The 14,423-nt window shown below is 37.5% G+C and overlaps 1 protein-coding gene across 1 annotated transcript; it reads left to right on the forward strand.

Moving 5' to 3' along the window:
* The first annotated feature begins 828 nt into the window (after nucleotides 1-828).
* mknk1 (MAPK interacting serine/threonine kinase 1) lies at nucleotides 829-12,305 on the forward strand. Its single transcript, XM_060878559.1, has 14 exons — nucleotides 829-921; nucleotides 3,539-3,601; nucleotides 4,979-5,066; nucleotides 5,158-5,262; nucleotides 5,888-5,985; nucleotides 6,966-7,045; nucleotides 7,159-7,232; nucleotides 7,337-7,441; nucleotides 7,973-8,028; nucleotides 8,583-8,678; nucleotides 8,797-8,991; nucleotides 10,587-10,751; nucleotides 10,886-10,929; nucleotides 11,307-12,305. Exons 2-14 carry the CDS (start codon nucleotides 3,548-3,550, stop codon nucleotides 11,524-11,526), a joined length of 1,380 nt encoding a protein of 459 aa, XP_060734542.1. The 5' UTR covers nucleotides 829-921; nucleotides 3,539-3,547; the 3' UTR covers nucleotides 11,527-12,305.
* The last annotated feature ends 2,118 nt before the right edge of the window (nucleotides 12,306-14,423 follow it).

Genomic DNA, 14,423 nt, shown 5'->3' on the forward strand with positions numbered 1-14,423 from the left:
GGAGACTTTCCTCAAAACCATCACGTCTGAATTGTTCATTAAGGATAAATAAACATTTAAAATTTGAAACTTTGTAATTTTTATATTCCTGTAAAACTGCTTTGGGACAGTGTCCCTTGTTAAAAGTACTATACAAGATAAAATTGAATACATTAACATTTAGCAGATGCCCTTATCCAGAACAACTTACATATTGTCTCATTTTTATACAACTGAGCAACTGATTGTTAAGGGCCTTGCTCAGGGGCCCAGCAGTGGCAGCTTGATGAACGTGTGAATCGAACTCACAACCTTCCGATTGGTAGCCCAGCAATTAACCACTAGGCTACCACATCCCCTAAATACTGTATATACTGAGTCCACCACAAGGTATCATGAATACACATTCATACACTCAGGGAAGCATCTAGTCATGTCTGAATTGAAAGTTTGTATGTGGCCTTGTGAAATTCCTTTATCTGACCAAATTTCCGAAGACAGCACACAGGTATCCTTCACTGTATTTCATATTCCATTATCCAGTGTTCCCTTGGCTTTAAAAAGAAGAGAGGATTTGGGTTGTGGGAAAATTAGTTATTGGTCATTTTTCAAAATAGAATTTATTTATTTATTTTTTTTCCCGTTGTTTCCTTTGATGCTATTATGAATGTAATACATAATAGTTGAACACACTGTGATCCCTCTGTATGTGTATTCTTATTGTTCTTGTTAAAACAGAACTGAGACACTGAGTGAAACCTCCGTTTGTTTACGTCATCACGCTCCTGCCGCGATAGACCAATAAAAGACAGCCTACATATATGATGGGCGGGGCCAGATGTGTGCTGTATTTCCTCCTGGTTTATCTTTCTCTCGCGCGCCTACAGGACACAGGCGGTGGCAGCGAAGACGCAAATAGAGCGATTTGGGCGCCGTTTCCAGGTTTGGATGATGTTCTGTTTAATAGTTTTTGGTTGTGGTACGTGGTATTAACTCGTTACTGCGTTATGATGTGCAGTATCCTGTAGTGAAGCTGTAATGTTAGCTCATTTGTAAGTAAAGGCACTTTTAAAGTCTGCTGTGTTGATATAATTGCAGTATAACGTTTTTTTTAACATTAAATGCTGATGTTTTTATTTAGGAGAATACATAACCGTATCCACTAGCTTGTGATTTGAGTGTGTTTATAATGAAGGAGGTTACAGTCTCACTGATTAAACCGGGTTTATTTTCAGAAAATTAGACGTGTAAACCGGCCCCTATTTCGTTTACGACGTCAAATATTAACCACCTGTGATGTCGTGGCGAGAGTTTCCCTGAATGACATAAACCCAAACCCTCTGACTGAAATGTCCAAATATGTTAGCTATGTAGCTAACGCTTTTGTTAACCGTCGGGTCACGTGACCAATCTGCCCACGAGCGCTTTATTAAACTGCCAATCATCACGCTTAAGTCAAGAAGATGGAGGGAATCTCAAACCTACTGTATAGGAACGTTGAACTCCAGAAATAATGACTAAAATAACTGCTCTTTAGGTTTCTTAACTTCGCTCCTTTTGATGGGTATAGAGATGTAAAAAAAATATCAGTGCATTGGAACAAAGAAAACAATCAGACCTCATAGACAGATGTGTTCTTTATTAAAAATGGGTTTCTAATTGAGTTATAAGTTTTAGTTATGTTTACAGCCTGGATAAGCTTTAGTTGTTTTGCCTAGGAACTCCATAATTTCTTCCTGCAAGCCACCAGACACCAGACTACAACAACTGTCCTGAACACACACACACACACACACACACACACACAGCTGTGTTTACTGCACCTAATCATAAAAACACAAGATGTATATACATAATGTCTACAGCACCTCCAATATTAGTGTTTACATGCTGTTTTGCACACCACATTTTAATACCTTATCCATCTGCTGCTATTATATAAGTGTAGATATGTTTACCAGAACTCTCTTATTCAGATTCCTATATTTTTGCACAATATATTGTATAATGTACAGTTTGCACACTGGTCTGTGCTGTTTTGTGTATTTGTCTTGTAGTGTTTAGTATTGTCTTTGCACTGTTTTTTCATCTGAGCCCAGTGTTGTTTTATGTAGCACCATGGTCCTTGAGAAATGTCGTCTCATTTTACTATGTACTGCGTTAGCTGTATGTAGTTGAAATGACAGTAAAAGCTACTTGACTTGAATTTAACCTAGGACTAAGCTGCTACGTCATATCGCTCAAAAAACTATGAGAAACGATTTCTCTTCAATAAATAACATGCATGTGGAGTGAGTGACAGCTGGCATTGAGACAACAAACGCTATCAGTGTACACTATATGGACAGTAGTACATGGACACCTGAACATCATACCTGTATGATCTTGCCGGACATCCCATTCCAAAATTATGGTCATCAATATGGTTTCTCTTCAGTAATGTGGGGTGTCCACATACTTTTGCCATATAGTGTTTGGCTTTAATAGTCTTCATTTAGTTGATATCAGCTGACTGTATTTACTAGGAATTGTACTGAAATGCCTAAAATATGTATCTATAAACTTCTGCTGTAATCATTAAACACTGCTGCTCATACTGTCCATCCTTTCAACACACTCCTTACTGTTTGACTATATAGTATAGAATTTTCTAATTGTAAAATTCTATATTTTATAGATTTTATAATCTTTTTCCTTTGTCACTTGTAAGAGGATTACTTCCCTTTCAGTTCCATCCTCAGGGTTGCATCCTCTAGTCATACCAGGGTGTTTATTCACCAGGATCACCTCTCACTATAAAGCTGCTTTGTGACAATGACTGAGTGGTGAAATATTCTCACATAGACTGATGAAGATCAATCCATGAATGTGTTCTGGCACAGTTCCTGCTAGCTTCAATAGGAGATCTGACTAAAGTTGTAACCAAATTTTTATTTATTTATTTATTTTTGGTATATATGGTGTCTTGATTTCAGAAGAACACATTCAACGCATTTGTTCATGAAATTCAAATTCTATCTTACAGATCCATGGTTTCATTTCTAACTAATACTGTATATTTTTACTGTACATACAGTGGAGATTGTAATTTGTAACACTTGTTAATCTTCATTGCTCAAAATTGAAAGGAATATTAGCCTTAGGTGATACCATTGTTCTACTAGCGTTATCTACAAGGTTATAAAACAGTTACCAAGGACCAAGATTGCACCAGAGCAGCTTGGGTAAATGGTGATATCCTGTGGGTGCAGATATGCTGAAGTCACTCAAAGCAAGTGCTTCTACCCTTCCTACTAATTTGTCAGCTGTAACCCTCAAATTATTAGTTGCAGTCTTTTTTGTGCTACAGTGGCTGTTGTTCTGTTAATTTGGTAGGCATTTGTAGAACAGTGTGAAAACCCACAGCTAATACTCCTTCAACTTTTGATCGATGAAGATTAATGATATTTCAGAAAAGAATCATGTGTTTATAAATTGTTCCCTAAGGTCAATCTCTGCTGTACATTTTCTTATTCTATTTAATATAACGATGTGAGAAAGCCACTGCTTTTCTTTCCAGCTCGCAGACATGGTGAGGAAGAGTGAGCACTTGGAACTGCAGGCGCTAAACTGCACGCGGAAGGTAATTTAACCTGACAGCACTGCAGAGACAGAATCACATGATGCAGTTCTTTGTAAATTTAAAAGCAGTAATGTTCCTATATCAAAGTCCTCCAATTCAAACACTGTTTCTTGCCAAATAGGACCTATATAATATAAATAGAACACAATACAGCTCAAGAACTATATACTGCATTTGGAAATGAACAAGAGCCTTTGACTTGCTCGACTTGGTTGTCTAGATTAATTTAAATACGTTCATGTTTTAATCTCAATGCACTGCTCAAAATGGACCATAATTTGAAAATATTCTCACATAGCTAGAATAATTTATTTTCTGTCAAAATATACAAGAGAAAAAAAAATATCATTGAATCCGTTTTGTAAGGCTGCAATGTAACAAAATAAGAAAAACCAAAGCGGGTCAGTCAGAATATTCTCTACATGCATCATATGGCTGAATACTTACTGTATTATCACTATAATTGACTCTCCCTTCGCTTAGTTGGGCCTGTCTTACAGTACGAAGTTTCATAATGTCATATGTGATCTCATACAAGTTATGGCCTTGCTCTGTTTATAGTAAGAGGTCAGATATGTATGTCTGTCACTATTTATATTCATGATGGGTTTTTTTCTTCTGCAGTAAGATAATAAGTTCCAGTCATTCTAGGTCACCGTTTGGATTTCCTGTAAATGTCACTCACTCCGTGTGCACTTCCCTGGCAAGCTGCCTTTGTGGAAGCACACATAAACCAGACCCTGTAATTACACAACCCTCTGTTTATATTTATCCATAAGTGAGCCAAACTCTCACTGGAACCTTTGAGCTTGATCAGGATAATACACTCATAACACTCAGTGGTAAACAAAGGCAAGGGTGGACAAATCATGAATGCTATTAAGTCGCCCAATAGGCAGGTGATTATTCTAATGCGGTTGTCTAAAAATTGACAAAGGTATGACACTGTGTAACCCTAATCCTGTTATTCTCCTGCTTAAAGAAGTGGCATGTGCATGTCAGTCTTTAAAAGATATGAACGAACTCAAGAATACTGAGTTTAAATTATAGTTTTTGGTTCTGGTGAGCGGAAACATTTGTTTGATTTATAGCAGCCTGCTATCTAACTATTATCTCTTGTGTTCGTGTATGCATCCTGATCTACGATTTGTTTGCATTGCTTATACATGATATTGTATTTACGTTTGTATATTTTACAGGTTTAGTAGAGCTAATAAAAATGTCTTCCACCCATCAGGTGTGGAAATGATCAATAAAAGACAAATATGTATTATTATTATTATTAATTACAATTTTGTTTTTGTTTACAAATGCATAGCTTGAGCATTTCTGTCATCATTGTAAGGTCTGATTTTCATGTGACTCTCTGTTCCTCAGGTGACCAGTAACTCTTTGGTGTCTGGAGCATCAGATAATGTTGTGGAGCTTCCTGCTCCTTCTTACTGTGCTGTGCAGAACTCTTCAGGTACAGGGAGCATAATTCATTTTAATTAAATGCTGAGACTTGGTTGTGAAAAAAGTTTAGTGCAAAGAAATGTGTGTTTTTAAATGTGTAGTAGCAACAGAGAGCAGTCAGCCAGTGGACATTAATGATGCAGGGTTGCGAAGGAAGAAGAAACGCAGGACTCGGGCAGTCGACAGTGCCGTAGGAACATTCAAAGGTAATTCCTCTAAACCTGTTTTTTTTATTGTTTTGACATGTACATGGATTGCATTTCCACCACAGTGGCTTTCTGTCATATAAGGTAGTTGAATTGACTTTCATTCCAGGAACAAATTAAAATTCCTAATATGCATGGAAAGGACTAGCACTGAGGAATCCAAAACATAATATATTGTATAGGCTGTGAAAGTAAGGAAATTGTGATTTCCAAACTTTGTTATAAAACTTGTTGTGTAATCTGATTCCTTAGATTTCATAGCTATGTAAGTTGAGAAATCTTGAAATTGCCACCATGTTCCCTTTATCTACTAACCTAGATATCACAAGAGACCAACAGGATGTGTTTGCACAATGCTGTGTCGCATGTTCTGTACCAGTTAAGTGAGGTTAAACCAGCGGTGTTCAAGCTTATCCAGAAAGGGCCGGTGTGGGTGCAGATTTTCATTCCAACCAAGCAGAAGCCACACCAGAGTCTACTAAAAGCCAAGAACAACTGATTAAAAAGGTGGAATCATGTGTGGCTTCTGCTTGGTTGGAATGAAAACCTGCACCCACTTGTGGATAGGATTGGACACCGCTGGGTTAAACTGACACTATGACATGAACTGATTCTTGTTCTGCAGATCTGTACAGGCTCACTGACGAGGTGCTGGGCCAGGGAGCGTACGCAAAAGTTCAAGGATGTGTGAGTCTGCAAAATGGCAAGGAGTATGCTGTAAAGGTAAGACATTAGTGTCAGGGGACAAGACAAGCCTTTTCCATCCTACCTGTGAAAACACATGTAATTAATTTCTATGATCGCTGTACTCATAGGGGGTTTTTACACCTGGTCACTTCATGCGTTTTCTGTGAGCCGATAGCTATCCGATCGTAAAAAGACCAGGTCTAAATGCCCTCCGAAATGGTTTCGAGACGGATATAAATCCAATCGTTCAAACCCCTTCAGGAGGTGGTCTGGGACGCATTTCAGATGAAACTGGACAGGTGTAAATGAATGTGGTTGTTCAAGCCGCATACGTCAGCGCTATACTCCTCCCAAACGGAAGTACGTCACTCGCAGGTGACTCCCGAGTCGTGCATCGTGCCAGAAACAAATATGTTTTCCCATCAGTGCTGGCTCCGATCTTTCACCCAGGAGTCTCGTTTGGTCTTAAAATGGACTGCTGCCGCCAGCGAAAATGCAGCAAACAGTAAATGCTGTTTTTTGTAGCAACCGCATACACCAAAGCGTGTTACATGTCAGTTACCCCAGAAATGAGGCAAAATATATTTGCATTTTGGGCGGGAGTAGAAAGATCTGATTGATATCCGATTCTCCAAGACGCATTTATGTGGCCTAATGTAAATGGAACAGTTTTAACAAATCAGATAGCTATCGGATCAGAGAAGACACTTGAAGTGACCGGGTGTAAAAAGGCCCATAGTCAGTGCAGGTTGAATGAGTGTTGTGATGACCTCATATGAATCGATGCGATGCGTCTTGGCCTAAATCTGAAAAAATCTGTATTTAATTTTTAAAAAAAATGTAATTAATACATTGTTTAAAAAAAATAAACAACGCTTCTCTGAATGTTACAGATTTTGCTTGATTTTGCATTTATTATCCGCAGTCGCATAATTCTGGATGGACTGCTTAAATGATTGAGATAAACTAATGTGCCATGTCACATAATAATTATCTGCTACTGTGTATGGAAACAGATCATTGAGAAGATTGCCGGCCACAGCAGAAGCAGAGTATTCAGAGAGGTGGAGACATTATATCAGTGTCAAGGCAATAAGTAAGCATTTATCTGTTATCCTATGTTCCTTACAGATGCAGCAAAACTGCTAATCAATTTTTCAAGATTGTGAATTGACATGCTCTGTAAAGCCTCTTTGCATTTCATGACAGGAACATTCTCGAGCTCACTGAGTTTTTCGAGGATGACAACTGCTTTTATTTGGTGTTTGAGAAGCTCTGTGGAGGTAAAACTACAATCAGATCATAAAACCTACTGGTAAGATTTGATTCAGTAATTGTTACTCGATTTATGTTTCTCACTTCTCATCTTGATCTGCGCACCATTTAGGCTCCATTTTAACACACATTCAAAGGAGGAAGCACTTTGATGAAAGGGAAGCCAGTCGTGTCGTGAGAGATATAGCACAAGCGCTGCACTTCTTACACACTAAAGGTAGTATTTCCTCATTCCTCAGAAGTCAAACAAACCACCTGTTTAACCATATACTGTACACTAGGGCTGTAAGTGTCCTCTAAAGTTTGCTTGTAATAATTCACAAAATTTAGTATTGAAATAAGTAGAATGTTCACTCAGCCTATACGTTTTATAGGTTAAGATTTGTGGTACACTACAAGTGCTTGTAAACAAGCAACCAAATTGTTTTTGTTTTATAATTTTATTTTGTTAAAAATCGTATCGCAAAGTATATCCAATATGGGTGAATATAGTACATACTCTCTTTGTAGGGTTTGGTGTGATTGTCTCATAGTAACTAAGTAGTGCTAACAATATATAGATTTTCTATTTAACTGATACATAAGATGGAAAAATAAAAATAAATACTTTTTTCTTCGAAATATAACATTGGTTAGAATGAAATTTTAGTGTTGTATTAAGTGTGTAGACTTGGATCATTTTTGCTTTTAACAACATAAAAATGAAGAATTATAATCTCATGAAATCTTACTTTAATATGTCTTACAGGAATTGCACACCGGGACCTGAAACCTGAAAATATCCTGTGCGAGTATGTTGATAAGGTATCATTAATTATTCAACTGATTGTTCACAAAACGATTTGAATAAATAAATGAGTTTAAACATTTGTATTTCCTTTTGCAACTTATAGTGTAAAATACAGAGGGATTCTTGCTGAGAGTCTGATCACATCCTCCACATGAGTCACTTGATATGAATGAGTCACTATGATACAAGCAACAATGGTCATTGTTTGATTTGGCTGCATTAATGATAATGATGATCTCTTTATCACAAGGGGTTCTTATTCAATGAATATATGCTTATTCAATCGCAGTTCTTACTTTTCAGCAATTCCATATTTCAAGATTATAGTTTTTTTTTTGTTTGTTTTTATGTAAATTCATTATGTACAAGTTACATTTATTTATTTTCAGGTGCAACAATATTAATGAAGGGTTGGGTTGTGGTTGCTTTGAAGACCTGTACCTTTGCAAATCCTGTAAAAGTCCAAGATAAAATTCACGTCATGACAAGTTTAAAAACATCAGAGTTTGTACTATGCTTGAGGTCAAATGGTGTGCTGTTGTAGTAAAATTTCTACTTGTGTTTGTAGGTGTCTCCTGTGAAGATCTGTGATTTCGACTTGGGAAGTGGTGTGAAGTTGAACAGTGCCTGTACCCCCATAACTACACCTGAGCTTACTACACCAGTAAGTTTACAGACATTTCAAACATATTGCTGTCTATTGCCATGAAAACGATCAAAGTTATTTAAAGTGTGCTTTTCAAAAATTAGTGTTCCTTTTTTTTTTTCCCCTTTCTCTGTAGTGTGGTTCAGCTGAGTACATGGCTCCAGAGGTGGTGGAAGTATTTACGGATGAAGCCTCATTCTACGATAAGCGCTGTGATCTTTGGAGCCTGGGGGTGATTTTGTACATTCTGCTTAGTGGCAGTCCACCTTTTACTGGTCACTGTGGAACTAACTGTGGCTGGGAACAAGGGGAAACTTGCCGTGCATGTCAGGTAAAGTCGAGTATGTAAGAGTATCCGCTATCAACATTAATCATGTAAATACATACATACATCCTTTTAAAAATTGGAGGTGTGAACTTTAAAGCCTACCAGCATGTTGGCAGAATTGACTCTTTTAGGTCAAAAAATGTGCTTGTGAACTTTGAACTGATCATGGCCTGCTCAGCTAGGAAAAATTACCCTGATCAGCCATAAGATTCAAACTACTATCAATGGCATGGATTCCACATGGTTTATGAAGGCACCAAGCTTTTAGCAACAGATCCCATCAGTCTAGTAATTTGCAAGGTGGAGCCTCCATGGATCAGGCTTCTTTGTCCAGTACATCCCACAGATGCTTGATTGGATTGAGATCCAGGGAATTTTGGATGCCAAGTCAAATTTTTAACCCATTCCTGAACAATTTGGAATGTGAGTTAGCATTTACTCCTCCTCAGTGAACCCCCAGCGCTTCATTACCCTGTCATAGGTTCACCAGTTGTCCTTTCTCTGAACACTTCTGGTAGTTACTAACCACGGCATACTGTAAACACCCCACAATACCTATCGTTGGAGATGCTTTGACCCAGCTGTCTAGACATCACAATTTGCCCCGTGTCAGAATCAGATGCTAACACTTGACACTAACATTTTTCCTGCTTCCCACACATCAGTGTCAAGAACTGACTGTTCACTTGCTGTCTAATAAATCCCACTGCTTAACAGATGCCACTGTAGTGATACAATCAGTGTTCTTTACATCACCTGTCAGTGATTTTAATGATCTGGATGATCTGTGTATATAAGCATAAGAATAATCTGCAGTCAGATTGATCAAGATAGTCATCATTTTTCCCTCTTCTAGAAGATTACTTCAGGGAACTACAGGAAAACACTTTTAAATGTAATTATAATGATTAAAACGCCAATGTTACACTATGTGTGTTTGATATCTAATCATTGCGGATGTCACTGTGCCGAACTGCATAAATAAAGTTATTATAATGGGTAATGACTAGAGTATACTTCACTTGATATCGCAACGGTAGACTTAAACACACCCTGTGATACTGTGTGCATTTAAACCCAAGCCCTTACAATTACACAGCTCTTATCTTGTCTCGGGCATTTAGAATGATTATATTGATAACACACAAAACTGCCATTTGTTAGCTAGGCAATGAGTTTGGATTAGCTCAATTATACATTTCTTCAGTGACCCAAGATTAATATATATATATCTAGCATTGTCAAGATCAAGCAGAGAAACACACATTGTTTTCTATTGAATATGGCATTAAATATTAACAACACGTCACACTATGTTTTAAGTAGCATTAAAAAGATTCAGAAAAATTGATGATGCAATTTTTTTTTTGTAGAAGTTATGACACATCTAGGGCACTGGATATTTCAATGGTTGAAGCATGGTTTTCAAAATTTCTGTGACAACAAAATATCTAGAAACAATTTTTTCTACATATCAAGCATCAGAATGGTTAAAATTTATTTAGAGAAAGCATGTTATACTTTGCCTTAAATGTGTAAAGTATATGAAAATTTCAGTAATATTCACACATTGCAGTGCTCACATGTCCTGTGTGCAGAACAGCCTGTTTGAGCGGATCCAGGAGGGGAAGTACGAGTTTGCAGACCGGGACTGGGCTCACATCTCAGATGGTGCCAAAGACCTAATCTCCCGGTTGCTGGTGAGAGATGCCACGCTGAGGCTAAGTGCTGCTCAGGTCTTGCAACACCCGTGGGTTCAGGGGGTAAGGCTGCTTCTTCTCTGCTTTCTCCATTTTACTTTTAAGATCAAGTAACACTTTATTCCCTTATCCCAAGGGGAAATTCAGTTCTTGCCATGTCTTCATGTTTTAAACATTTTATGCATTTTCCTTACCAGAATGCTCCTGAAAGAGGTCTTCCAACTCCACATGTCTTACAAAGGTATTCAATTTAATTTATCTTTAAAAAGCTTCTTATGGATTTGTGGGAAGACTTTTGTTAACGTTTGATTCATTAGCTATAGGGTTGGTTCATGTGTTATTTGCTAATACTTATCTTTTATACTGGACCTGATATTGCAGAAATGTGCAAATGAACAGTTTGCCAAATCAATTATGGATTGTGAGAATCTCAATAGTGCGTGTTGCCAGATATATAGATATTACCTCAATATGCTGTTTTGTTTATATAGTTTGTTTAGAACTATATAACAAACTATATAAACTATAGTTTATATAGTTTTGTTTATATCTGGATTTGTCTTATTTATATAGCACAAACATGTCTAGCTTGTTACTGGCTGTCTGTGTTGTTACTAGAAGGCTCAGCACTAAGGACCTGACTCAGTTTGCGGCGGAGGCTATAGCCTTTAACAGGCAGCTGTCGCAGCAGGACGAAGAGCAGGAGGATAGCAGCGCCATCATGTGCTCCATGAGACTTTCTCCCCCCTCCAACTCCAGACTGGCAAGACGCAGGGCACAGGCTCACTCCCTCCGCAGCACAAGCCAATACCTGAACACTACTCAGGTTCCAGAGTGACCTCGCACACAACACAAACAAGTAGCATGTCAGAACATTTTGTGCCTGAACTATGCTCAGTACCACCTGTGAACTCATAAGCAGTGGACATCTTAAGACATGTAACATGTGTCAACACGGATAAAATGTACTGTAGTGTTTTCCCTGAATGCAGCAGATCTGTAAGCTACATCGTAGTTCATGATGGACCACATACCCAGTGTTTAACATACTAACAGTATGAAGCTGCAAGATATTTTATGGATATTTAAATATTTATTGCTGATTTCTTTTTTATTTAAGGGTACTTAGAAATAAGGTGGGAGTATCTACATTAAGCATTATACAGTATATATTTATGCACTTGCCATGTTTATGTATTTGTACATTTTGTGATTATTATATTTTTTTTCAGTGAAGTGTCGCAAGGCATTTGGTATTTTATGATGATATTAATTAATATAAATACTGTTCAGAAGTAATAGATGGGCCTATATTCACATATTCATATTTTATTTCTTTTTTTTTTTTTTTTTTTTAAATCCTCAGATCATTTTTGCACAGGTCTCAATGTTACAGACCATTCCAGTAGGCAGCATGTATTTTGTACAATAAGGTGAAACATTTTACTTTTTTCAACACTTATATAGTCAATAGGTAATGTACATCTATAATATCAGGGTTTTTTCTTTTTCGCTCTCATCTTTGTGCAGTTCAGTACATTTGCCTTTTTCCCTGTTTTTATATTACAGTATTTAATTCATATTTGTACTTTTAATGTTCTGTAATAGAGAATTTTTTTTTTAAATGAGAGGAACAATCTTTGTGTCCTGATATCATTCACCAGTTCCACAGCATGGCCACAGAAATGGCAGAATTCTGACCATGAACACAATAATTTATATCTATCACTCTCAGATTTGTGTACACTGCTTCTCAGAGGAAGAGTAGCATCCCTCATTTTAAACAGTACTTATTTTTCCAGGTAATACTTTACATTTTCCTGAAATTTTATTAATGTGGGAAAATCTATTTACTAAAGTAATATACATTAATAATAATCAAAATAATAATTGAAGGGAAGGATCATTTGCAGCATGTAATATGCACCTCCTGGGTTAAATTGTGCGTTTCCTGTCTTCTCTACTTTCTTTTACTGTCTTAAAATATGCAGGTAAGTGACCTTGCTATGTGCCACTAGGTGTAAGAGGAGTGAGTGAGTGAGTGAGTGAGTGAGTGGAGCAAGCGTGAACTGTTGACCCATGCAAGTGCCTCTAGGGTGCGCTGTGGTCCAGAACTAGGATGGAACAGTTGATGTTTGTAACACTTCACCTTTTTAGAATCCTTATAGTTATTTTTTTTTTGTCCCTTCTACAGTGTCTGTTTTTTGTAAATAGCCACCTTGTGCCTATTTGCCCCTCTGGCAATTCTTGTCAGTCTGAGTGACCCAGGGGACCTGGTGTTCCTCACATGTAGACATGGTTACATAAGTAACCTTCTGTTCTACTTATGTCTAAGGAGGTTTTCTTGGGAACCAGGAGAGACTCAATCAAAATTGTCATGAAGGTTTATTACAAACCTGACGGAGCACCCTTCAAATGATAATGGACAGCGCTTCCAAATACAACTGATACCATGCTTTACTGAGGATTCCATATTCATTCCTTTTTTCAGTGCAAAGATCTGCAAATCACCAAAAGTGTGGACACATGATCATGACACTTGGATATTTTTGTTGAATACGCTATTCATAAGGCATTGCATTAATATGTTGTAACAGCTTCCATGAAGGTTTTCCACTAGATTTTGGAATGTCACTTGGTGATTTGTGCCATTTAGCCTCAAAGAATTAATGATGTTTAAAAAGAAGGTTCATTGGGTTTGAGCGCAGTGCTCTCGTGGACTCTCAAGGTCTTTCATGCAAACCATGTCTTTATGGACCTCACTTGTGCGGCCATGCTGGAACAGGTTTGGGCCACTTAGGTCCAGTGAAGGGAGATTGCAATGCTAAAGCATGCAAAAACATTTTAGATAAGCATGTTCCTTGTGGCAAAAGTTTGGGGAGGAACTGCATATGAGGTCATGGTCAGGTGTCCACATAGTTTTGGCCATATAGTATAGGAACTGGTGGCTCAGCATTTAAGGCTCTGGGTCACTGATCAGAAGGTCACGGTTCAAGACTTTGAACTGCCCAACTAAAATTGTTGGGCCCTTGAACAGGTAGGTTCTAGAACTTGTGAAACCATGGATTGTTTTAGCCAGAATGGGGCTCAACAACACAAAATTAACAACCCCAGTTACATCAAGTCATCCATAGTATTGATCATCCTGTTGGGTTCTTTTCAGAAATACAGACATGTTATAATTAAGGGAAATAATATTGGGAAAATAACACAATGCTTCTGTTGGGCAACCAAAAGCCACAATATTGAACTCCTTGGCATACATTCTAGATGTATCTGGAATCGGACTGTACTCCCATCTTACAAAAGATATTCCCTCAGTTGGTGTTGTGACAATGGTTTGTGGAGAGTGCTATCTAACACAATCTCCTGTAGATAATAAATTGGGATCAGATGTGATCAGTGAAAGTGTCAGAGTAATCGGTCAGAATATCTGTATTGATTTGAAGCAGACCCAAGCCATGCCATCAAATCATAACACAGCCGTTAGTTTGTTCACTTCGTATAATAGTCTACAGTCCAGTTTTCCTATCGTAAATGGCTAAAGAGGTTTAAAGATAGAACCATGATTGTTTACACTCAGTTTCCAGTTTACATGGTTTACCTTATGCCATCTGTTGCTATATACAACTTGTCAACTCTGCTCTACCTTAGATAATAGATGAGTGGACACAGGCAATAAGAAAGAAAGATACCATTAAATTAATACAAAACATGTTAATGTTCATACAAAAC

The sequence above is a fragment of the Tachysurus vachellii genome, chromosome 1 (genome assembly GCF_030014155.1).
Source record: "Tachysurus vachellii isolate PV-2020 chromosome 1, HZAU_Pvac_v1, whole genome shotgun sequence".
NCBI classification, from domain to species: Eukaryota; Metazoa; Chordata; class Actinopteri; order Siluriformes; family Bagridae; genus Tachysurus; species Tachysurus vachellii.